Source organism: Canis lupus, chromosome 3, assembly GCF_003254725.2.
Source record: "Canis lupus dingo isolate Sandy chromosome 3, ASM325472v2, whole genome shotgun sequence".
Classification (NCBI taxonomy): Eukaryota; Metazoa; Chordata; class Mammalia; order Carnivora; family Canidae; genus Canis; species Canis lupus.
This window is the reverse complement of record NC_064245.1, coordinates 55,741,026-55,766,837: the sequence shown is the minus strand read 5'-3', so window position 1 is coordinate 55,766,837 and position 25,812 is coordinate 55,741,026. Positions and strand designations below refer to the sequence as shown.

General features: G+C 41.5%; 2 protein-coding genes and 1 non-coding gene across 6 annotated transcripts in view; 2 read left to right on the top strand and 1 right to left on the bottom strand.

The window, feature by feature from the left end:
• The window catches only part of SAXO2 (stabilizer of axonemal microtubules 2), a 40,044-nt gene that overhangs the window by 5,540 nt on the left and 8,692 nt on the right, over nt 1–25,812 (top strand). For 2 of the 3 annotated variants that reach the window (XM_025436864.3, XM_025436865.3), the window contains exons 3-4: nt 3,095–3,297; nt 10,345–12,974. In XM_025436864.3, the coding sequence (XP_025292649.1) occupies nt 3,095–3,297; nt 10,345–11,288 (1,147 nt within the window). In that variant the 3' untranslated portion in view covers nt 11,289–12,974. Of the gene's footprint in view, nt 1–643; nt 709–3,094; nt 3,298–10,344; nt 12,975–25,812 lie in introns of those variants that run through there. The other variant, XR_007409894.1, reaches the window with a different exon arrangement.
• Nucleotides 14,759–14,826, top strand: LOC112654203 (small nucleolar RNA SNORD49). The gene has a single exon (XR_003132865.1). It is a non-coding gene; the product is annotated as a small nucleolar RNA SNORD49 (small nucleolar RNA).
• Nucleotides 19,784–25,812, bottom strand: part of ADAMTSL3 (ADAMTS like 3) — a 338,177-nt gene continuing 332,148 nt past the window's right edge. For both annotated transcript variants that reach the window (XM_025436861.3, XM_025436862.3), the window contains 2 exons: nt 22,803–23,017; nt 19,784–21,921 (listed from right to left, as the gene is read on the bottom strand). In XM_025436861.3, coding sequence (XP_025292646.3) covers nt 21,815–21,921; nt 22,803–23,017 — 322 coding nt within the window. In that variant the 3' untranslated portion in view covers nt 19,784–21,814. The remainder of the gene's footprint in view (nt 21,922–22,802; nt 23,018–25,812) is intronic.

Genomic DNA, 25,812 nt, shown 5'->3' with positions numbered 1-25,812 from the left:
TTGTTCAAGTATCCCTTGATAGTAAAACAAAAAAAAAACAAAGCAAAACCCAAAAAACAAACAAAAAGAAAAGATGTCCCAACTCCCAAAAGGTCCAATATGCCAAGAAAACTAAAATATCCATTTCTTAAATCATCATCTCTACACTTAGTAAAACATTGCATCTTTTCTTTACATTTTGACCAGGGAACTAGCAGTATTTCCAAGAGCCCTATGCTAGAGGTTTGGAACCTTTCCTTAACTCCCTCATGTTGACTGTGTTGACTAAGCAGCAGAAAGCTGATGTATCTGTACCAAGGGAGAACAAAGTATCGTTCTATACTTTTCTATAGTAAAGGATGAGACTGGGTAAAGAGCAGAGGTCTAGACAAGATTTTTGATCCTTTATAGCATTACAGTTGCAGTAAAGTGAGTGCCAGAGTTGGCAGGAAGTCTGCCCTGGAATTATGATTATGGACATGTTCTATGTTTGGGGACATATCTGATGTCTAAGAGTGTATTCAGTCATTACTGCTCATAGAAAGTTGCTTTGGGTGAGGAGGTATACTTTCTAACACTTAACTAATCTAACTAGAGAAACTAAGACATCTAAGCCTTCTCTCTGTCTTCTCCCTGATTCTTCCACTCCCTGATTGCATTTTAGCCTATTCCCCTCTAGCTGGTGTTTGGGAAGAGCAAAGAACAACTTAGATGTCTTGAGAATGAGAGGTATGTGACTTCTATTTATCTATTCAATAATACTTAGTAAGCATCTATTTAGTGTCAGGTACCACACTAAGCACCTGGGATACAGCAGTTAGCAGCAACAGTCATGATCTCTGTGCTCACAGGCGCTGCGGTCTAAGGAAGGTAGCAACATATCACTCAGAATAAGTACAAAATCGCACCAGGGAAAAAATCTATGAATAGGCATGAGGTGACTTGAGAGCCAGAATAAAAGTTTTGACTTTATCAGGAAATTGAGAGGAATGAGTGAAATCCTGAAGGATGAAGCAATTAACTGGATGAAGTGGGTAAGGAAATGCATGGCAGACAATGAGCAGCATGCAGGAGGCAGGAGCAGAGAGAGGAGGAAATTCTCAGAAAAGGTCAGCTCGGGCACAGAGGAGGCAGCTAGTGAAGGAGGCCACATGCATTTTTTTCTGTGTCATTGGAGCAGTAAGAGATCATGGGACATCTCTTTTCTTTCTCATTTGTCTGTCTGCTTGTGTGCTTGCTTGTTCTTTGAGGGGGTGTGGAATGGGGTAAGAGTCTAGGCAGATGAGGACCGGCATGACCTGATCAAATTTCCAAGTGAAAGGATCAGTTTGGGTGCAAGGTGAGGAAAGACTTGAGAGAAACCAGAGTGGATGCATATAAATGAGTTTAGGAATTGTTGAACTGACTTGAATGAGCTATTATGAGAGCTTGGAGTGTTGTGGTAATGACCTGGAGAAAAGGGTGGGTGAGATTGGAGAGAGAAAGGAGGCCAAGTGGCGGGAGCTGGTGATGAAGCAGCCCCAGGAGAGAGCTAAGGGGTGAAGGGTGAGTGCTTGTTGGTCACTGCACAGCTGAAGAGATGGTGATGCCCTTCCCTATGATGGGCCACCAGCCACCAGACCACATCTGTCAGGGGCAAATAGTGCATTGGACTGGGGGCATGTTAAGTTTGGAGATGCCACTGCAAATGCAGGTAGGGAGCTCAGAAGTCTGAGCTGATTTACAGGTTGGTGGGTCATTATTGGTAGTAACTGACGTTGTAAGTGAGAGTAGAGCTGTCTTCAGGGGTGAGCACTGGGGGAGAACAGTACTGTGTGTAGCTAAAGTGTTCAATGGCTGAGGAGCGGGGTCACAGCCACATCAGAGACTGAGGAGAAACCAGCATGAAGGCAGGAGGAAAGAGGCTCCCAGAGACGGAGGGAGTGGGGAAGAATGCCCCACAGGACAGATGAGAAATGGACTCAGTCACAAAGAAGCCACCATGGCCCTTCAGCCATGCTCAGAAAGCCGCTGTGCTGGACAGTGGCCCGGAGCATGTGGACCCAGTTGAACAAGAACCACCAAGTCTAAGAAGGGACATTGTGAATGGGAGGAGGGACTCAGTGAGGCTTCTGCTTTAGGGGGCTTATGGACGTAAATAGGAAATAGTAATATAAGATGGTTCAAACCAACAAAATGAGTGACACAGTAGAGTTCAGAAGGAAAAAAGCAGTTTTGAAGACTTGTAGTCATAATAGTAGGAACTAACATCTTGCTGCTGCCATGTACCAGGCTCTCGTATGCGTGTGTATGTGCATGTGCGTGTTCCAGTCCTTAAAATAACCCTATGAGGTAGATGACATGCTTGTCCTAGTTTATATATAAGAAAACTGGGGCCTCAACAGGTTAACTAAGTTGTCCAAGGTCACGCATCTAGTGAATTTGGACCCAGGCTGTCGGGTCACTCTGGGCCAGTCATCTTCACCCCACCAGTCAGCCCCAGTGTCTGCAGCACCACTTCTGCAAAATGCCTGGGGTGGCTGGACTACACTATGGCTCTCATTCATGGCCAGGGCTTCTCAAGGATCCAGAGATGAGTGAGAATCACATCTATACTATGAATGTGACTTATGACTGAAGGCCAGAGTTTAGACATTGATTATTCATTTAATTGATTATTTAATAATAAGTGGGAAGCAGCATGATTTCAGTAAGAAGCGTGTCCAAATTTAGCTTAGTCTTCAAGTAGGATAAATAAGGATTTTGACAAGTAGACTCAGGATACATTTAAAATTTTTTCTTAGAGTCATTAAATCTTTCACCTAAGATTTCCTTCTAGTTAGAAAAAAAATGCAGTTACTAAAAGATTTTATTTACGTAAGATCCAATCAACTAAAGATCACATAATAATGATGTTTGAAAACTAGGATTTTTGACACACTTATTTCTTAAGCTATTTAGTCAGTGGATAGGACATGAAGGAATTAAAGTATTTCAAGCAGTTTATCAGCTATCACCACCTTAATATCTTCTTAGACTTTCTAAGTGAAAGAAACTTTGAAAACATCAATACTGCATTGAAATAATTAGAAATAAAGGAACCTATGAGGCTATGTTTCAAATTTATATGTTTCAGATCGGATTACCGTCCTTATGAGATAGTCAAACAGCCTCGCCCTGTACCAGAAGAATACAAACCAAAACAGGGGGCGATTGATCTTGGTACTACCTACAAACGGGATTTTAATTCTTACAAGGTACAGCCTGTGGCCATAGTCCGGCCTTTGGAAAGAAAACAAGTGAAACGAGGGAAGGTGGACACTGTCCCAACCTATAAAGGTAACTTGCCATTTCAAAGGTGAAGGAGCCAAAAAGACTAAAGCTCACTTTCACCCAACATCACAGCATAATTTGGTGTGTTGCCAAAATTAGTTCCCACCACTTAGGAAACTTTTTTTTGCTTTGGTCAAAGTAGTATTATATAGTGAAAAAAAAAAAAAAAGGACCATTTGCCTGAATGAAAGTTAAAAGACCTGAATTTCTGTCTAAATTTAGCCACTTAATTCATTTTTTATATCTAAAAGCATATACAGTTGACCCACTAGCAATGTGGTTCAAACTGTGTGGATCCAAGTAAATGTAGATTCTTTTTTTATAAATACAGTCCAGTCCTTTAAATGTATTTTTTCTTATGGTTTCCTTAACACTTTCTTTTCTCTAGCTTACTTGATTGTAAAGAATAGAGCATTGTAATACATATACACAATATATGTTGACTGTTTATGCTATTGTTAAAGTTTCTGATCAACAGTATGCCATTGGTAGTTTGAGGAGTCAAAATTATGTGCAGATTTTTAATTGTGCAGGGGCTCAGTGACCCTAATTCCTGTGTTGTTCAAGGGTCAACCATAAAAACAAAGAATGTCATTGAAAAAGCATTATGTCACACTTACCACATTATGCCACATTTAGTTGGCACTGTTCCTTTCTTTCCATTCCAGAATGAGCTGAAACTCTACTGAGTTTACTTGAGTCTTTCAGAAGGTCAAATAAATAGCAATTCCCTTCACGATTTAGGTTCTGAACCAACTGATAAAGCAGAAGAGTTAGCAAATGGAGAACTATATATTCCCTTTATAGTGATAAAGACCAGCATGAAGGATGAAACAGATGCTTCCCGATACTTAACTCAATAAAATAGGCTTATCCACCCAGTGACAATGTTGGACCACCACTTAGGAGACCAGCTCCTCCAAGACTTCCAGCATGGAAGAAGTGTGAAAATACCTTTTCTCTATTGGCAACTGACTTAGAAGAGTAAGGGGCTGGTTTCTCCCCAAAAATCAACCAGATTTTAAAATATTCTATTGCTTTTAGGGTCTTTTTTTTAGTAAAGTCTATCTTGTTAGTACATATTATTTCTATATTTTTAATAATGTGATTTCATATTTAAGTTTATATCCTTTTCATTCATTATGTGATACAGCTGAATCATATACCTTTATATGAGGTATATCCTCATATAAAACCCATTTATAAAAGTGATGTCACCCACAACAAAAGCAATGGTGTACAGTTTAAATAGGCAATAGCTGAATGCATATGTTTTCTTTAAATATCACCCTTACCGGTTCAATGTGTAAGTGATTGCATGTTATCAGTATGCTATGATCTATGGGGAGGGAGGTCAGGAGCATTGTGCTTTCATCTTTTAGGCTGTGAGCACATAAGATGCTACACAAGGAACAAAATTTTAAGACAATGCACGTGGTGAACAAGTATATTGTTATAATGCAATACAGCATATAGTAATTGCAGTTCTGTATTTACTGGTATGCAGAGGAGGTCATGTATTACCATAACAATTGGACATAAAATAAAATTAGTGAAAACAACTGTGTCTTTTAACAACCATCATAATTTCTTTTCTTTTTTGCCCTACAAGATTTTTTAAAAATATCAGTAATATTGATATTCCCTGTGACTATTACACACACACACACACACACACACACACACACACACATACACACACACGTTCTCTAAGCTCATTACCTGGGTTTCCTGTAGATTTCTATACTTCTCCCCCTATAATCCAATGTTGAGGATTCCTGGGCCTCTGATTTTCTCACTTCTGACCTTTCCTCGTGAGGAAAGGTTATTGTATTTCCAGATGTGGGAGCATGAGACAATAAATACTAAGGGCTAATGCAGTATTCATTCTGTGTGATGATTATACTGCAGGTTTTGTAGGTATTTATGTAAGGATAGGTCTGTAGCTGGCAATAAGTCACAATGAGAAGAGACTCTCTCACTATCCACTGAGAATTGGGAAACAGAGGAAAGACAGAGAGGGAATATGATAATGAGAAAGAAAGAAAAAACCCTGTAGGGCTATGGTGAGAAGGGTAAATCTAGATTCTGGAGATGCAGTTCTATGAGACAAAAATGTATCTGCCCCCAGCACGCTCAGTTTAGAAAGTCATTTATACTGAAATGTGAATGATGAAAATAGGCCAGTATTTGGTTTGATAAATGTTTAAGGATTACTCTGCTCTGTAGTAGGCCCTATAGAGATCTGAATGCAGAGATTTGAATTGAGCATGTTTGTTAACATTTAGATACTTTATGATTGAGGGGAAAAAGCAATAATAGCATAAAAACTAAATAGACATACTAGAAATAAATAATATGTGTTATCATTAGGGAGGAGGAGAATTCACTAGAAAATTAATGGAACAAGTCATGTTCCAAAAATTGAGACTGAGCAAGATAACACTTCAGTCCAGCCTGAGAATGTATTAGAGACCAGTAAGTATTGATCTATAGGAAAGGGAGGGAAATCACAAAAATTAAGATGAAATGAGCAAAAACACATAGAGCCAGAAAAATAAATAAAATAAAAATAAAATGTTGTTCAGTAAACATCTGAGGATTTCAGGAACTGAAGAGATTGGGGTGTACCTCTATAAACGTAGATAGAGATCAGATTGTGAAGTCTTGATTACTAGGCTGGAGAGCTTAGTATTTTTCTTGTAGCTGCTAAAAATGTTTGAATTCTGTTCCCAGATAGGATACAGTAAATGACAGAAAGCCATTATTTCCACTGCAACAGCTAAAAATATGTACAAATTTTTAAAATATAAAAAAATTCTGTTTCATGGCATTAGACAGCTGTGGAAGCAAAGAACTAAAATTGCAGAGATGGAGGAGGCCTTCTTAGGTGACCTAAAATAGCCAACTGTTTACTTCCCTGGGAGCATTTGTCACACCTAAGCCTAGGCTGAAGACTGGGGTGGCATAACAGAGACTCTACTGGGTGAAAGCAAACCAGTGGAGCACCTGATATGTGGACTGGTATGACAAACTGGAATCTATCAGTCCTCCAGATGTATGGCTGATTTTCCCTGTGGGATGTTTGCTGAGTGTTTAGAGGGTATGATGGGCTAGGAGACTAGGCCAGAAAGATCTCACAGAAATATCCTATGGCTGTACTTGGGAGGAAGTGCTTAGGACATAATGTACCACAGAATGAGGACACTACCACAAACACACCACAGTTCCTGTCCTTGTAACTAGAGAAAGATTTTGAAGATTATGTCTAACTAAAAGTGCCTCTGAGCACCAACCTAGCTCAATTCCTAACTCAAGGTGATCTGCCTAACATTGGGAACACCAAGCTTTCTCCTTTTGAAAATAACATTGATTTTAATGTCTGTGGTTTACATATACATGCCATCTAGCATTTGGTAAAATATGAGACCTATGAAAAGTCAAGAAATATCTGGAGAGATGATGGTCAAGAAATTTCCAAAATTGATGCACAAATCAGGTCACAGATTCAAGAAGCTCAATAAAACCCCCAAATAGATAAATACAAAGAATACCACACTTAGGCAACTGTCATCAAACTTCTAAAAGCCAAGTGAAGGTTAATCTTCAAAAGTAGTAAGAAAAACTACACATTATTTATGAAAAGAAAAACTAGACATATGCCTAACTTTTCATCTGAAGTCATGGAAGCCAGAAGATAATGCAATGACATCTTTAAAGTGTTGAAAAACAAAACAAAGACCCTAGAACTTTAAACCCAATGAATCCCAGAATTTTATATCTAGTGAAAATATCCTTCAAAAATAAGGCAAAATAAAAATGTTTTCAGAAACAAACAAAACCCCCAGAGAATTTGTTAGTAACCAACCCATACTATGAAAAATAGTAAAGGAAGTTCTTCAGGTTCAAAGGAAATGATTCCAGAGGGCAGCATGAAATGCAGGAAGGAATGTAACACACAGAAAGGGTAACTTTGTGGATAAATATAAAAGAATATTGACTTCTTAAAGTCAAAGTTATATTACGTATTTTATATTAATATAAAAGTAAAATGTAATAGCACAAAAGACAGCAGCGTGTAAATGGAATTACACTGTTGAAAGTTTCTTCCACTTCTCCAGAAGTGGTAAAAATATCGGTTTAAGTTCAAGTAGGCCAATAAGGTCCCCTAATACATAAAAATGCATTTTTATTCTAATAGTAGGGCAAGTTCTAATTAAAATGCTAATGGAGGGATCCCTGGGTGGCGCAGCGGTTTGGTGCCTGCCTTTGGCCCAGAGTGCGATCCTGGAGATCTGGGATCGAATCCCACATCGGGCTCCCGGTGCATGGAGCCTGCTTCTCCCTCTGCCTATGTCTCTGCCTCTCTCTCTCTCTCTCTCTCTCTCTATGTGTGTGACTATCATAAATAAATAAAAATTGAAAAAAATTAAAAAAATAAAATGCTAATGGAGAAAACTGAATAATAAAAATACCCTTTATCCAAAGGAAGGCAGAAAATAAGGGGTAAGAGTAAGGAAACAAAGAGCATGTGAGAAGAGTCAAAAGCAAATAGCAATATAGTCAACTTAAATTCAACTACAGCGTTCACTATTACATTAAATGTAAATGAAATTAAAATTTCAATTAAAACTTCAAGATTGATTATTCAGTTGGAGCATACAGAATTTCCATTTACCTCTCAAAATAGAGATATCTAGTAGGAAGGTAAATATGTTGGTTTGATGTTCGAAAGAAAGCCTGGAATGGAGATTCAGCCTGTAGAAGTCATCAGTTTACAGGCAGTATTAAAAGTATGGGAGTTGTTTGATGATATGTAGATTGAGAAAGAAATGCCCATGGTGGAGCTCCTTGGTTTTATAAAGGTTATTTCCAAGTCCGTGGTGCCATAAGATGCCGCAGGGAACAGGTTCCAAAGTACCAAGGAAGAGAACTAGCATATGCAACTTAGGACTTATGTCCTCAAAAAGGAACATAGAACAGGTCACTAATAAGGATGAGGTTGGAGCTCTGCATACAGACATTCATGGTGAGCAAAAGCATGCAGGCACCTCATGGACTTCAAGTGGTTCAGAAGCAAGCAAACTTCCTAACTAAATTTTAGTGGCTAGGACTCAAAAGAATGAGCAGAGGAAACTGAATTGCCCTTATCTAATCAGGACAATACTGCAGTTGCCAAATGACCAGACTGTATTGTTAGATGTGCATGGCGTTATGCTTGCCTTTCTAAAAGTGTCCATAAGATACTAAAATCAGATGATATTAATAAAGACTATGATGTTTTAAAGGTATCATTAGAATGTTATTAATAAATATTCCAGAGTAAACAAATAATCAGTATTCCAGGCATATGAGCATAGGCATATGTATAAAAGGAAAATCAATTTTCTGCAGTTATCTGGAACTGATATTCATGGTAACATGTGCTGTCAAACCTTGTGTCTCAGTTTCCAAATTCTTACTTCCTTTTTGAAAATTGAAGCTAGTGGTTGGTAAGGGAGAAATACTCATTTCTATTTATTTTCTCTCATAAAATTAACATTTTCCTCAGTTGTTTTGGCAGTAAGGTGGAACTCTAGGCCTTCAAAAGCACCCTGTTACTTCCTTTTAGTTTCTGAAAAATTGTGTTATGATTTTATACATTAAAAGGGAAAGAATATATACAATCTTTGTAAAGATTCCAAAGATTAATTTATAAAAGACAGAAGTTATGCAAGATAACGTATTAGAGTCTAGACTAAAGTCCATGTAATGTCTATTGGAAAGGCCAAAACTCAAATGCTTTTTACATGGATACCTACTTTGGAGAGAAAAATTCTTCATTCACAGACATTTCTCCCACAACGGCCAAGTTGTGGACTGAATGATTACTTCTACCCCATCAAGCTACTGATATTTGGATGAGAGTAGATGCTTGGCCCAAGAGACAAGACAAAATAGTCTGGCAAGAAGAGATGAGCTGAGTAAGCCATTCTTCTTCTTGTGAACCCAAATTTGAAAAAATGGAGCTAGATAAAAGTGAGAGATGAATCTAAAAGGATGCCATGAAGTAGAAGCTGTGGTAAGGTGAAGACTTCAAAATCCACCTGTAAAAAAAAATCCACCTGTAGGGTAACAGAACTGATAAACAGGCAGAAGAGCCCAGGTAGTAGAGTAGCAATCAGACCAGATGCGTGCAGAGAAGTTAAGATGCTGTAATAGAAACCATGGGCTCTTGCAGAGAGGGAGGGAGGGAGTAGCTCTTTCTTTCCTCAAGCTTCCTCTGACCCTGACAGCTTTCCAGTACCAGTTCCCTGGAAGCCTTTACTGTGAACTCTCTTTTTCTTGAAGCATCATGAAGGAACCTCTGTTGTTTGTAACCTGAAGTATAAAATAGGTTAGTTGCTGTTTGAAAGCACTCAGTTCAGGCCTCTGGCCTCTAGATGGCCCTTTGTCTTTTAGTGACACCTTGAAGTCCATTTTCTGAGAAGGTAAAGTTGAAGGTAACGATCTTTCTTGGATAGTTCAGGTGATTCTGTATGTTTGCTCAGAGCATCTGGTAGGCTTTCCTATAGTATAATGGAATTGAAATTTTCTCTCCTTTGAGGAGTCCCTCCAAGGCAAAGAATAATGCTCACATCACTTTTGCCCACGTATCTGGGCCTTTGATTTTATGTTAATCTCTAGATTTTATGGTTTACTTTAGCATTTCATGAGTTATGGTGAAAATCCCAACCAGTTCCTGAAAAACACAGCCATAATCTCCTAAACTCTGTCTTTACTCAAAACACAGGCTTTCAAAAACTATCAACAATCCAAGCTCAGATGTTCCATTCCCTTGTGTATTCAGGTAAATCTAGAAGTAGAAAGTTATACGTACTAAAGTGGGGAGATAGGAAGAGAAAAGTGGATATGAAAAAAACATAAATCAGAGGAATCTGAGCAACTTCATACTTGATTAGTGTTTTCTGAAGGAAATGGAATGATGTTTGACAATGAGAGAAGTAAGTCATGATTTTTAGAAGATGGTTGTTTTCTTCAGTATTTTAAAATGCTCTCTTTTTTATTTTCAAGATGATTATAGAGCTTGGGACATTCAGAAAATTGACCTTTATAAACCAGAACAAACTTATCATCCCCCAACTGTGAAATTTGGAAATTCAACTACATTTCAGGATGATTATGTTCCTCAGGAGATAAAGCCTAGGCAAAACTTTAAACCCAGCCCTGTGGCCAAATGCTCTACAGTTCCTTTTAATGGTGATACAAGTCATCGCCTTGATTATGTACCTTATCAGCTAGAATTCAAGTTTGCAAGGCCAAAAGAAGTGTACAAGCCAACCAGCCAACCCTTTGAGGATCTCACAACTCACCGATATGACTTTCAGGGTCTTGTAGGTGAAACTGCAAAAATCTGCAGACCTCCATATACCAGAGTGACCCAAAATGCTCATTTTGAAGGAAGTACTGAATTCCGTGAAAGCTTTCAACCATGGGAAATTCCACCACCTGAAGTCAAGAAACTACAAGAGTATGTCCCACCTACAGGTACCATGCAGTTAAACAGCACGAGCCATCTTGACTATGTTCCCTATCAGATCAAACGTGTTGTTCCCATCAGACCAGTTTCTCAGAGAAGAATTAACAATTTTCCTTTTCAAGGAAAAAGCACCACAAAGGAAGATTTTCCAGCCTGGGAATGCTGTCGTCAAGGTCTTATTAAGCAGCAACAGCAGATTCCCAACCCATCTGGAAAATTTGATGGTTGGAGCACTTTCAGGTCTCACTATGTGCCACATGAGCTGGTTCCAACAGAGAGCTGCAAACCTGCACATGCTTTGTTTAAGAGTTCTGCTCCATTTGATGACACAACCATGTACTCTATAGAGTACACACCAAAGAAACAGGAAATCTGCCCTGCTAGCTATCCTTCTCCTCCAGGGTATATCTTTGAAAATACAAATTCTCGAGGTCATAAATTCTTCCGCAAGATCATGCCCACAGTGGAGGCCTTCTGATCATCAACTCATGTTTGAAAGGAAGCTAACAGATATTGGTTTTCTATGGGCAAAGCCAACTTTTTTAGAGGGGGAGAGCAGAAGAGTGAGAGAGAGAATATTAAGCAGGCTCCACATCCAGCACAGAGCCCAATGCGGAGCTCGATTTCACAACCCTGAAATCACGACCTGAGCTGAAATCAAGAGTTGGACACTTAACCGACTGAGCCACCCAGCCACCCCAAAGCCAATTCTTTTTTTAGTAAAAATTATTTATGGGAGAGCTAAAACAAATCATTTTTAAATTTTGAACAAGAAAATCAGAAAATTAATTATAGGAAATAAGGACATTAAAATCCATTTTTTAAGATCAATCCATTGATATTTTTTACCAAGATTGTTCTTTAATCTGTTATTCTGAAAGTTGAATAATAGACATTCATTCCCATCTGAAGTACTTTAATTCCCAACATACTGTTTGGTAGCTTGTCTCCAATTGATTATCATTTATACCTATGTTTTAAATTATGGCAACTACCTGGTTATTTACGTACCAGTTGCCAAGTATAAAACACGTTAGAACTATATAGGCACACCTCTGAAAATGATGCATGGATTCCCTCATCCAAGACAATGGCCTTCATTTCCTCAGACATCAGAGTATCTATGCGGTGTACTTTGTTTGGTGGTGTTGAGGGTGATTGCACTGTTCTTCACCACGTTCAAGGTCATAAGAGGAACTGTGGTGTGACAAGCAAAGGCTCTGCGGGCTGGGAATCAAGGCTCTGAGCATGGGTTCCAGTGACATCACCCTAGGCCAATGACTCATGTCTTTGAGCCCCAATGTCTTCATTTGTAAAAGGACACCTGCCCTGCTTAGTTCAACATTCTGTTTTGAGCATCAGATCATATGACTCATCGTAAGCTGAAAGTAAAAATGCTGAACAAATCTCAGGAATTCTTAATAAGTCCCTTAATCTCTTTTTGCACTTGTTTTCTCCTTTTTCAAAGTAGGGTAATTACCTACTCAATACTCACTTTCGGGCCCAAGGCAAAGATTGTAAAATGACCAAATTTGCGTTGAACTTCTGAGTAGTTTGGTTCCTGGGAAGAGTCTTGTCCTCCATAGTCATGCAAGTGCCTGCAAGCTTCTTACAGAGAACAGAGAGTTTGGATTAGGAGAAGAACATGGTTTGAAAGATCTCATTTACAAGAAGGAAAAAAGTATTTGTGAGAGTAGTTTTAGAAATGATGGACAGCTCTGAAGGATCCTCAGGGTGACCTTGGGTAAGGATGCATCTAATTGCCATGCCTAGAGTCATTGTTCCGAAGCAGCACCAGGCTTACAATGGGGCATAATCTTGTCCTTCTCCAGTGTGAGCTGAGTACTAAGGTTGGAGGGAAAGCATGATGCCAGTAAGTGAAGGGGGAAGAACATGTTGCATTTATAAATGCTGAAAATTTCCTAATGAATCAAACTCCTGTTTTGTTTTCTTTGATAAATGATTGCATTATGAGAGAGGATGATTTATTTTTTTCACAATGTTTGGTCTTTTATAGCTTTAGAGCTGTTTCAAACTATATGCTAAAATGTTTTTAGTTGTTTGAAAGTAGCTTGTTTTTATTTATGTTTGTATTTATTAGTGAAAATTATGACATGTAGAATTTTATATTTATGCAACATTAATAAAGCATCAATAAAATGAATGAATTTTCATGAAATCATTTCTGTACCAAATTTTCTCTGGAAAAGAGAGCTTTTTAATAATGTCTTATCTAATTTAACCTGTACATAACTAGGTATTCCTACCTTTCCAATAGAAAACATTATTATATACTCAAAATGAAACAGTAGGAAATATGATAACACTCTCAACCTAGCCCATTTTCTGATGCTGGACGTTCAAATCCCCCTGCAATCTAATGGGGGTGGTCTCCTCTTGAGACAAAAGTTACTCATAATAAGATGTATCCTGGCAATACATCCCAAGGCAATGTGACTTGAGCTGAGGACACAAAGATGAATAATGATGTGTCCCCATAATCTAGCAGTTACTATAATAGGTGTGACTAAGATTGGAACAGGGTGTACATGGGCCACTTTGCCTGGGGGTTTAGGAAAAACTTCCATAGAGAGAGGACAGCCGAGCTGAATCTTGAACAGTCAGTAGGCACTTGCCAGGTCCAGGAAAGCAGGAAAGGGGGAAATAAGGTGAACACAGGTACAGAGGGATCTATAGCTGCATGCATCACCTGATTCATGGTGTCTTTAGGTCTCCTTGAAATATGTACTGCACAGGCACACACACACAGCACTGTAAAAACACTGGAAACCAGTAATATTTAACAGCCTGCCAGATCCTAGAAGCAATTTTTACTAAGCCAAACCAGGATGAATCCAATGAAGAAAGCAGGCACTAGGGAATTTCCACCCCCACCCCATCCTGTGTCCACTGTCTCCCTGCATATCCTTATCATGGAAAATGAGCCTCACAGACTCAGAACGGGCTTGTGGTTTATAAGGCTGAGTGAACCCTGTGGTAAACTAGGGACTTCGGGTGATTCGGATGTGTCGGTGTAGACTCATGGATTGTAACAAACGTACTGCTCTTGTTGGGGCTGTGCATGGCAGGGGAGGGGGTAGGGGGTACAGGGCATCTCGATACCTGCAACTCCATTTTGCTGTGAACCAAAACTGCCCTAAAAAGACTATTAAAAAAACTGCTGGGCAGGAAGAGGAGGGAAGTGTTCACTAGTCAGAGGTTGGGAACCCCATACTCCTGCTTAATAAGATTTACAGATTTGAGGGGCACTGGGGGGCTCAGTGGTTGAGCGTCTGCCTCTGGCTCAGGTCGTGATCCCAGGGTCCTGGGATCGAGTTCCTCATTGGGTTCCCTGCAGGGAGCCTGCTTCTCCCTCTAGCTGTGTCTCTTCCTCTCTCTCCTTGTCTCTCACGAATAAATAAAATCTTTAAAAAAAAAAGATTACAGATTTGATTTTGTATGAACCTACTGCCTAAGGCCCTAAGAACTGCTGTGTGAAGGGAGGCACCTCCTAATACAAAGGCAAGCAGAGCCCCCTTGAACAGCCCTCAGAGAGGGGGAGGGTGAACTTTGTAATCCTAAATTAGCAAGCTTCAAAAAGGCTGTTTAAAAAGAGGGTTGATAATATGTTTCTGAAAGGGTCACCATGTCCAACAGAACACGAGAAGTCTTATATTCTCTCAAGGCTTCAGCTTTTTTCCCCTCTCCACCCAATGCTGTTTTATGTGGATGTGCAGGTTTTACCCTGTGTCATCCGTCCCCAACCTACCCAGGGATATAGCACGTGGTTTGGTAGCTGCTCTCTAGGGCAGCTGGGCCTGTCACCATCACTCCAACATGGCCATCAGCACTTCTTTATTTGTAGCCTGTATGGAACTATCACTGCTCACCAGGACAGGTGGCTGGGAGAGCCTCACCTTCAGCAAGCATTTAAAAATGCTAAGTCTATGCTCTAATCAAATCATGATTAGGAAGTGACATCAGCAGGGATCACTGACGATAATTCCTGGCTGATAGCAGAAGAAGGAAGGAAGGAAGGAAGGAAGGAAAGGAAAGGAAAGGAAAGGAAAGGAAAGGAAAGGAAAGGGAAGAAAGATAGAAGGAAGGAAGGAAGGAAGGAAGGAAGGAAGGAAGGAAGGAAGGAAGGAAGGAAGGAAGGAAGGAAGACGGAGGAGGGGGAGGGAAGGGAGGAAGAAAAGAAGGATGGAAGGAAGGGAGGCAGGAAGGGAAAGGGAGGCAAGAAAAGATGCTGAGTCTAGAATAGTAATGGGAACTACATCTTTTTAATTTTTTTAGGATTTTATTTATTCATGAGAGACAGAGAGAGAGAGAGAGAGAATGAGGCAGAGACACAGGCAGAGGGAGAAGCAGGATCCCTGTGGGGAGCCCAATGTGGGACTCGATCCCAGGACCCCTGGGATCATGACCTGAGCCGAAGGCGGACGCTCAATCACTGAGCCACCCAGTGCCCCTAATTCTTCTTCCATAGACTAGTATATGTGATCTTGCACAAATTATTTTCCCTCTCTGAACCCGTTTCTTCATATACAAAATAGACTTCAAAGGATGTTTATCCAGAATATTTAACGAATATTTAAAACTCAAGAACAAGAAAAAATAGGTAAAAGATCTAAACAGATACTTCACCAAAGAATAGATAGAGATGGTGTCTTATTTTGCTAAGGCTACAGTGTCCCAGACATTTACTGTCTCTCAGTCCTGGAGACTGGAACCCCGAGATCAAGGTGTTGACAGAGTTGGCTCCTTCTAGGGCCAGTAGGAAGAATGTGTTCTGTTCCTCTCTTCCAGCTTCTGGAGTTTTGCTGGCAATCTAACATTGCCCGGCTTGTAAATCTCTGCCTTCATCTTCACATGGCACTCTCCCTGTGCGCAAGCATCTTGTCCCATCTCCCCTATTTGTAAGAATGCCAGTCCTACTGGAATTCACAGATATAGGACTCTCCCCAGTGTCACCTACCCCAACGATCTCATCCTAACTTGCTTATCTAAAAATACCCTATTTCCATATAAGGTCATATTCTGGGAGTTAGAAACTATTTGAGGGAAGACACAATCCAACCCATGAGAAATGGCAAATAAGCATGTGAAAAGGTACTCAATATCATTAGTCATTAGGAAAATTAAAATCAAAACTACAATGAGCTATCACTACACATCTATCAGAATGGCTACAAAAGGTAATACAGGGGATCCCTGGATGGCTCAGTGGTTTCATGCCTGCCTTTGGTCCAGGGCATGGTCCTGGAGACCGGGGATCGAGTCCCACATCGGGCTCCCTGCATGGAGCCTGCTTCTTCCTCTGCCTGTGTCTCTGCCTCTCTCTGTGTGTCTCTCATGAATAAATAAATAAAATATATTTTTAAAAGATAACACACACACAAATCTGACAATCCAGGCATTGTGGAAAATCATTTGACAGTTTATAAAGTTCAACATACACATACACATCACATGGCTAGAGAGAAGCAGGACAAGGGGATTTTAGGGGTTGATGGAAGTGTGTAGGAAATGGCTGGTGAACAACTGTCTGAATTTTTCAAAACTGTTAGAACTGGAAACCGCAGAGTCAATTTTACTGCATGTAAAATTACAAAAACCATCCCCCAGGATGAGAGGAGAACCCAAGAAAGAATGCAGACTGTGACACATGTGTCTAAGGGAACAACAAATGAGTCATGTAACCACACTGAAGAGGGTGCAAGGAAAAGGGATGACCTAAGGAATTTTGGAAGACAGTATTCTTTTCTTTTTCTTTTTCTTTTCTTTTTTTTTTTTTTTTGGAAGACAGTATTCTGACTGAACACTAGAAAGCTATAGATAAAAAGGATCCCACACGAACACAGTATTCCAGTCAATAAATTGTTTTTCTGTCACCGGGCTATAAACCAAGAAAATGTATTGTAGGTAATGAGAGCTAGGCTTCATGTCAGAAAGTGTCAGAGAAAGAAGCTACAAATAAGAAAAAAGTGTCAACTGTAATAATGATCCTGTGGTGCTGGGTTGACATTTGAGATTTCAGCGTGAATTCACAGATGCAGAAATAAATAGATGTGTATGCATAGGTGTGTGTGTGTGTGTGTGTGTGTGTGCACGCACCTGTGCATGCATGGGTTAGTATATATGAAATCAACCTAAGAAACCCCATTACCTGTTTCTCGTCCCCCCACCTCTGGTAACCAGTAGTGTCTTCTCTAGAGTTAAGAGTCTGTTTCTAGGCTTGCCTCCCTCTCTCCCTCCCCCCCTTTTTTTTTGTCCTTTGATCATTTGTTTTGTTTCTTAAATTCCACATGAGTGAGGTATTTGTGTTCCTCTGATTGACATTTCACTTAGTATCATACTCTCTGGCTCCATTCATGTTATTGCAAGTGGCAAGACTTCATTCTTGATATAATATTCCATTATATATACACCACATGTTCTTTATCCATTCATCAGTCCATGGACACTTGGGCTGTTTCCATAATTTGGCTATTGTCGGTAATGATGCTGTAAATATTGAGGTTCATGTGCCCCTTTTAAAACAGCATTTCTGTATTCTTTGGGTAAATACCTAGTAGTACATTTGCTGGATCACAGTATAGTTCTAATTTTAACTATCTGAGGAAACTCCATACTGTTTTCCAGAGTGTTTGCACCAGTATGCATTCCCACCAACAGTGCAAGAGGATTCCCCTTTCTCCACATCCTCACCAACATTTGTTTCTGTTGTTGATTTTAGGCATTCTGACAGGTATGACATATCTCACTGTAGTTTTGATATTTCACTTCCCTGATGATGAGTGATGTGGAGCATCTTTTCATGTGTCCGTTGGCCATATGAATGTCTTCTTCAGAGAAATGTCTGTTCATTTCTTCTGATCTTTTTGTAATTGCATTATTCATATTTTGGGTGTTGAGTTCTATAAGTTCGTTATGTATTTTGGGTACCAACCCTTTATCGTATATGTCAAGTGCAAATATCTTCTCCTATTCCATAGATTGTCCTTTAGTTTTGTTGATTATTTCCTTCACTGTGCAGAAGCTTTTTATTTTGCTTAAGTCCCATTAATATATTTTTGCTTTTGTCTTCCTTGCCTCAGGAGACATATATAGAAATAAGTTGCTATGGCCAATGTCAAAGAAGTTATTGCCTGTGTTCTCTTCTAAGATTTTAATTGTTTCAGGTGTCTTATTTAGATCTTTACTCTACTTGGATTTATTTTTGTGTATGGTATAAAGAAAGTGGTCCAGCTTCATTCTTCTGCATGTTGCTATCAAGTTTTTCCAACACCATTTGTTGAAGAGACTGTCTTTTCCCATTGGATATTCTTTCCTGCTTTGTCAATTAGTTGACCATATAGTTATGAGTACATTTCTGGGTTTTCTATTCTGTTTCATTGATCTATGTGTCTATTTTTGTGCCAATACCAATTTCTTAGTTGTGATCACTGTATTATGGTTATGTAAGATGTCAAGGCTAAAGGAATTTAGGTGAAGGGGATACCAGAATTCCCTGCAGTGCTTTTGTAACTCTTAGTCATCTCAGTATAAAAAATTAAAAAAAAATAGTTTGACCTAGTCTGCCTGACTCATTACCTAATGAAGGAAGCCCTCTATCCATCACCTATCAATAAATTTACTTCTAATTTTCGATGTCATTCTACACAACTGACAATATGTTAGATGCTGGTACTGGGAGTAAGCTTCACCTGGCAGAGGCCAGGGTTCAGTAAAGAACTGTGGAATGTTGCCCAAAGCTTGAGAAGGGGAATTAAGGAGCTATGCATGAATACCTGCCCTGTTGGAACCTTCCCTCTCTTTGCACTTGGGAATTAGGGCTTGTTGCAAATTTCACCTATCCTCTGTTTATTTCAAAGAAAAGCCTGGGGATGATCTCTCCTTATATTTTCCTAGAATGACATTTTTCACCTTTTCTCTAGTTGTTGATATGTAAGAAATAGAGTATTTGGGTATTTATTTCATCATGTACATGAGAGGACCCAAGCCTTGCATTAGAGCTCAGACTATAATCTGGATTTTTCAGTATCCTTGTGTAGTTACTGCAGGTCATAAAGTATTTGAGACTACCAAGAAAATAGTAGGGAGTTCCTAGGGAAATTTATCTGAATTGGAAATGACATCCCTCACATTTCCTGTCCCTCCAATCCTTGTAACCCACATAGGCCTTAGTTTGATAGAGAGAGAGAGAGAGAGAGAACAAAAGGGAAGAAAAGAAAAGAGAAAGGAAGGAGGGAAAAGAAAGAGAGAGAGAAGGAAGGAAGGAACAAAGGAAGGAAGGAACGAAGGAAGGAGGAGAAGAAGGGAGGAGGGAAAGAGGAGGGAAGTGAGAAGGAAAGACAAAACTATATTTTTAGACATTTGAGGTGTCCAATTGCTAATCTCCCATGTGGCTCGGCCTCATGAGGTTAAGAGTCTCACAAGTTACTCTACAATGATTGATTTTTCTTCAATGAACGACCTTAGAAACCCCAAGGCTCAAGGCAAATGGCAAGGAATCTCAAATTCAATGACTGTGACTGTAAAGACTCACTGCCAATCTTCAAGCATGAAATGGCTGGAACACAGAGGAAGGGCTTCCTCACCAGCCGCTGCCAAAAAGCCTTTAGGCGCAGACATCTCTCAAGTCCATTCCTAAACTCATAAAGGGCCAAAAATAAAAGGGTATTAGTACCTCCTGCTGTCCTACTACCACCTACTTCTCTGATGTCTCCGGCCATCCACTTGGGACTCAAGCCCTTCTGCCCTTGACATTGTTTGCATTACAGTCCCCAGGGTGCAAACGATTGGGGTAAGGGAGTCAGAGGGAATCTTGTGTGATCTGTCCTGTATCTTGTAACCCACCCTTCCTAGGACAGGCCAGGGGCAGCGAGCCCATCAGGTTTGCTCCCGGATTCACAAGCCAAGGTGACGATACTCAAGGCTGCCAGAAATGACACAAATAAGCCACCCACATTTATAAGGATGCCACTGAATAATCAAAGTAAATTTATTTCTGAATTACTTAAGGGTCATGAGAGAAACATTAACTCTTATAGGAACAGTAGTAAAATACAGTACACAGGAATGTCACTTGAATGATAAGACAAAAGTACAATAGCAAGTGAAAAATAGCAACTTTAAATACAAAGACAAAGCAATTTAATCAGAAATTTTGTTAATCAGAAAAAATATATGTCCCATGTCTTTATTACATACTGTACAAAATAAAATATTGCACCTTTAAGTCATATAATAAATATGTACAAAGAGTATTTTACAAATGATCTTTCTTTTAATTTAAAAACCTTCAACAATCAAGTGTGATTGATGATTAGCAACCCATGGGCTGGTGTGTGCCCTTCACATCCCTATCCATCCCGGCCACCAAACCCTCCACGTACAGTAGTGCTCATTGCCAGTGTCAGTGAGGCTGAAGTTAGAACACGAGAGCCGGTGCTCAGAATATATGGTAGAGAGACTCAGCAAGCTTGTCCACAGACAAACCCAAAGCCCTCATGTGCTGTTCACTTATTTATGATCAGGGACGAGGTGCAGCACAACCCGCCTTGGGTGACGTGGTGGCCAACTGGCTGTGGGCAGCACAGGTACAGGCAGCAGGGATGCTGAGTAAGGAGGGATGGCCATTTCCTTGGGGTTGTGTGCCATCTAAAGACATAACTGGTAGGATATAAGGGAAAAAAGCCCCAGAACCTAATCAGCTTTAACAATTTCACGCAAGCCCCGGACTACTTCAGCAGAGACAATTCATTCCAAATTGACCCTCCACCCTGACAGTATCACTAACACCAGCACTGGCCCCGGTCTAAACACAACCCGACGCAAGCAATCCAACGCAACCCGACCTGGCCCTCGCCCCAACTGCCAAAGCCAACCAACTCCAGCCCTCCTCTGACAGAACCTCCGTTCTCACCTAAACCAATCCTGACACTTAAAAGGAACCCTAAACTTACTCACCGAATCCTAACTCTGACCCTTAGCCCTAACATAACTTCTAGCCTAACCCAAGTTCACTTTGGATTTACCAACTAATCAGTTCGAATTAAAACTATTGACTATAAACAATCCTTTCCAACCACCTTGTTTCATATTTAGATTACTTTCTTATAATCTTCCTGGGAAATAAAAAAAATCCTTAGGAGTACTATTTTATGCATAAATTAGGTCTAATAAGGCTTTTTGATTTTCTGTTTGTGTGCAAGAGAATCGTGCTTAGAAAAAGTTTCATTCACAGCTCTTAAAAGAAAGCTTTGAACACACTTCAAAATCAGTAGAAAAGGTGAGCCTTCCCTCTCCTTTAATTTCCAAGATGCCTCATTTGGTCACAGATCTCTGGGTTTGTGAAACTGGCAGCGGCACTTACTCTGTGTTTTCTTCCCCGGATTCTATACAAGCAAGGACAAGATGCCACCCCGCCCCACCCCCGCCCGGTCCTTGGGTCAGTCAGTGCTGCAAACTTGTCCAGAGTGACTGCCTCTTATTTGCACGTTAGACGTAAAGACCCACAAAAATGCCACTGGCGCCACTCATGCCACCTTAACAACTACTGGCCAGAGAGCTTCTAAAGTGTGAATGCCTATGAACCTGGTGAGATCCTAAAACCGGAGAGAAGAGGAAGTCAGCAGTTGCTGTGTGTCCCTCACGTCCTCAGGACATCCTGCCCTCTCTGGGTCTACACGTTATAGGAAGCAGCAGCCCGTGACAATGCACTGGGGAGGACACCGGCAGGGCCCCAAGTGCAATGGCACACTTGCTACAGTATTTTTGTTCGTCCCAGAAAACATCATCTCAAAGAGCTGGGATTAAAAACCAGCCGTGGGGAAAATATTAGTATGAAATCCCACCAGTGGTGAGTTGGCATAGACCCCTGAATGCAGAATCTAGAGTTTTTAAAGAAATAACATGTTTCTGAATCAGCTACATGGGGAAAAGAGCTTTTACATTTCTGTTCTATCTTCACAGCAGCATTACGACTCCACCACAGGTTTACCCTTCTTGACATGACCGGCAGCACCTCTGTTTGTAGAGATCCAGCGAACACAAACTGAGATGCTTTACAAACATACAGTAGTGAGTTGTGTCTGAGCAGTCTCCTGCAAAAAAAGGAAAAAAAAAAAAGATATCCACTGAACACATAGCTCATTAGAGAAGTAAACACACACACACACACACACACACACACACACACACTTTGAGTTAATGACAAGCATATACTGCATGATCAGAGTGAGCTGGAGAAACTGGGCTTGGATTCACAGCCCTGGGAATACAGCCAGTGGCACTGTGACAGTGCCAGGTGGTGACAGCTGGCACCTGGACTTGTGGGGGAGCCCAGCATCATGGAGAGAGCTGTTATATCACTTTGTCTTATACCTGAAACTAATGCAACGTTGTGCATCAGCTAGGCTCAAATACGAAAAACTGAACACAGCCCCACCCCACTAGGCTTGGGTGAGAGCCATGGCCCCACATGACAGCCAGCATACCCGGAGCTTCCGTCTCAGCCAGGCCAAGTGGCTTCACCTGCTCTCCAGGCCTCACGGCCCCTCTGGCCTCAGTTCTTAGAACAGGGGAGCATGGGCCCCTGGGAGAGCTGATAAAAATGATGGACCTGTGTCCTATCAAAATATATTTATGATTAAATTTCATAAAATAACAGTTATATATATAATATAAAAATATATGCATATATGAACATCTATGTCAAATTGTTAAGAATCCTCATCCTAGCAGATGAGACAGTAAAGGAGTGCTTGATGAGCCCCTACGAGCCAAGGCCGCTGACACCCAACTGATCTCCTGTTATCTAAAGAACGCTGAGCACCCAGAGCAAAGCTGCAGACCTCCTCAGGCCCCAGGGTGCCACGTGCATCCTGAGTGGCCCATCAGCCAGAACCTACAAGGTGGGTGCCCCCGGGGGTCTGGCTGGGACAAGGCTGCCGGGTAGGTGGTGGCAGCTGGGAGGAACACCTACTATCACAGGAAGGCCCAAGGCAGTGCCGCCAGGAAGCCGGCCTCTTCTCCTGCACACAGTGTCTCTCGGCCACCGGCCTGCAGCTCCTGGCGCGCACACACTCCACCTTCCGAGACTGGAAGCCCCGGCCGCAGGCAGCGGTGCAGGGTCTCCATGGGCCGGTGCGCCAGCACGTGTCACAAGCCCTGGAAGAGCAGTTCCTCCTCAAGCTGGGTCTGGACGAGGAAACAAAACAGAAAACAAGGGAAAAAACAAAAAGTGGAACATGGAAGAAGTGGGATGTCACTTCCTGCTGGGATCAGGCCGTTTACCAAGTACCATATTTTCAATGCACTAAAGGTTTCCCAATTAGGAACCTATTGGTCTGGTGCATGCTTTGCATGGTGCATGGCTGGTAAAGCAAAGTGCATGATGCATGGCTGGTGGTGCTATTGTGACTACGATGGGCGTGCAAACCACCACTTCTCACACACAGTCAAGACTCAGGCCTCCAGAGATGCGCCCTCCTGATAAGCTGGAGCAGCTCAATTTAAGCAAGGAAGACAGGAGTGGCTCACAATCCGTCACTTAAAGTCTGCTAACAACCTTTCAGTTTTGTTGATCTAAGCCCTTGGGCTAAATTCCGTAGGAGTGTAAGTATGCGTGTGAGCCAAGCTCATCTGCTAGGAGACAGTACTCTGATATGGACAGTTAGGCCACACCATGACTCATAGTCCATTAACAGAGACCATTTGGGGACAGGGACCTAGCTCCAGTTCCTCGCCCTCGCGAACAGAACAGAAAGTTGGTGCCCTCTGATTTTGGAAGATGCTTATTCACCCCAGAAGGGAGAGTCCGCTTAGCGGAGCCACTCTGGGGTCCTGGGAGATATCTCCGCACTACCTGAGAATGTCTCCAACCCCACAGGTGGTGGGAAGAGAGCCCTGGCATGACTGAGCTGGCTTAGGAACTGTTTTCCTTCCAGGAATTTGGATGTTGCTAGAACAAGATCTGTAAACCTGAAGGCTGGGGCAGTGCTAGTCATATTTTGCCACACAGGCCAGAGAAATAGAAAAAAACAGTAATATTCAGAAAAAAAAAAGAAAGAAGAAAGCAAAACACAGAGAGCTGCAGAGACAAGAGGAGAAAAAAAAAAAAAAACAGTGACTTCTCATTTCTTTGTCCAAGTCCTTGCATCCTCCCTTTGGATTCTTGAGGCATTTTTGTGTTCCTGTAAAAGACTCTTAGCAGTGCACGTGATCTGTAAGGAGTGCAGAAACCCCACTGGAAATGTAGCAGGATGGGGCAAACCTGATGGCTCCTTCAGGGAAGAGTATTACAGAGTTGGAAGCACTACTATGACTAGCCAGTAGAGGGAGACCCCATCCTCCATCAGAAGGTTTACTTGAACAACAGGGTCACACACCAAACTGCAAGATTTTACATGGAAGAGGAGCGTGTCCTGTTAATTCCAGGGCTTTATTTTCCCCACTGGGTATGAATCAGAGGAGCCAGAAGTTTAGTTGCTTTGGACAACCGGGCAGAGACCCAGTACTTCTCAGCCATCCACTGCTCCCCCCATGTAAGAGATCTGCTTTTTTTACTCAAAATTTTTGAAAAAATATTCACAGAATATACAATAAAAAAAGTATTTTAAAAGGATATCAAATTGTTGTGCACAAGTGTTGGTTGGTCCTTTCTTAATAAGAAATCGCCCACCTTTTGTGCATAAATCATACTGAGCTGACTTGTGTTGTTTCCAGCCCAAAGAATCTTCTGCTCCAATGGAAGGCAGGGCCAGTGGGAAGTCAGAAGGAGCTCCAGAGCTTATACACAAGGAGAGGACACAGGAGCTAGAGACCAACATGGAGGCTGAAGCTCAGGAGGCTAGTCATTAAAGACCCAGCGGAAGAAAGAGGTTGGTCCAGCAAGAACATCCCATATTCTCCCAGCCAGGGATAGGACTAGGGATGGGGATGCCCAAGCTAGGGGGACATGGTCTGGGCACCAGCAGTACATACATCTATGCATGGGAGCTCGTGTGCTGTCCTATATCACACATCACACACCCCCTCCTCTTCGGTTATGCCCACACCCCCAGAGGCCCCCCAGGTCCAAAAGAAGAAGCTGTGAGCAGCCTGCTCGCCTTTGATCCTCCACCCCTGGCCACTGATACCATCACTCCAACAGCAGGGCCCGACTCCAGGACTCAAGGTCCCCAACCTGCCCACTGCTCCCTCCCCTAGGGTGCTAAAGGGACAGGGACACCCCCTCTTCCTTCTCCAGCCCATGGTCAGCTCGCCCAGGCAGCAGAACAGGCCTGTAGAGAAAACACAGCAGAGACCACAAGAGGGACGCACAGCAGCTCCCTCACTGAGTCCTTCACCCACAAACCTCCAGGTATTTGGAGGAGACTCCCAGCACAAAAACAAAGCACCAGCATGTAAAAGCAGAAGAGCCAAGCCTGGATGAAGCAGGGGTGATGCAGAAAAATGAAAGCCAACCTGATCCTTCTCCTCACTCAGCCCCGGAAAGTTTTCTTCTATTATTTCTTTTAAATACTTTCACACACACAAAACCACACTTTCACATTTTCAGTTCATCTCCACATCTTTTTCTTTTTTTTTTCTTAAGATTTATTGATTTGAGAATGAGAAAGAAAGAAGAATGAGTGGGGGAAGCGGCAGAGGGGAGAGAGAGAAGCGGACTCCCTGCTGAGCAGGGAACCCGATGGGGTATCGGATCCCAGGACTCCAGGATCACCACCTGAGATAAAGGCAGACGCCTAACTGACTGAGCTGCCCAGGTGCCCCTACATCTCTTTTTCTTTCTTTTTTTTTTCTTCTTTTTCTTTTCTTTTCTACGTCTCTTTTTCTAAAGCCACATTTGGCCATTTATTGAGCCTTCTTACAGACCCTTCCATGCCTTCTACCTTCTCCAGTATATTTCTGCTTCTTGTTTTTGCTGCCATTGGTTGGAAAGAGTGTGGCGCATCCAGTGTGTATCCTGAAAGGAGAACATTGTGGCTGGA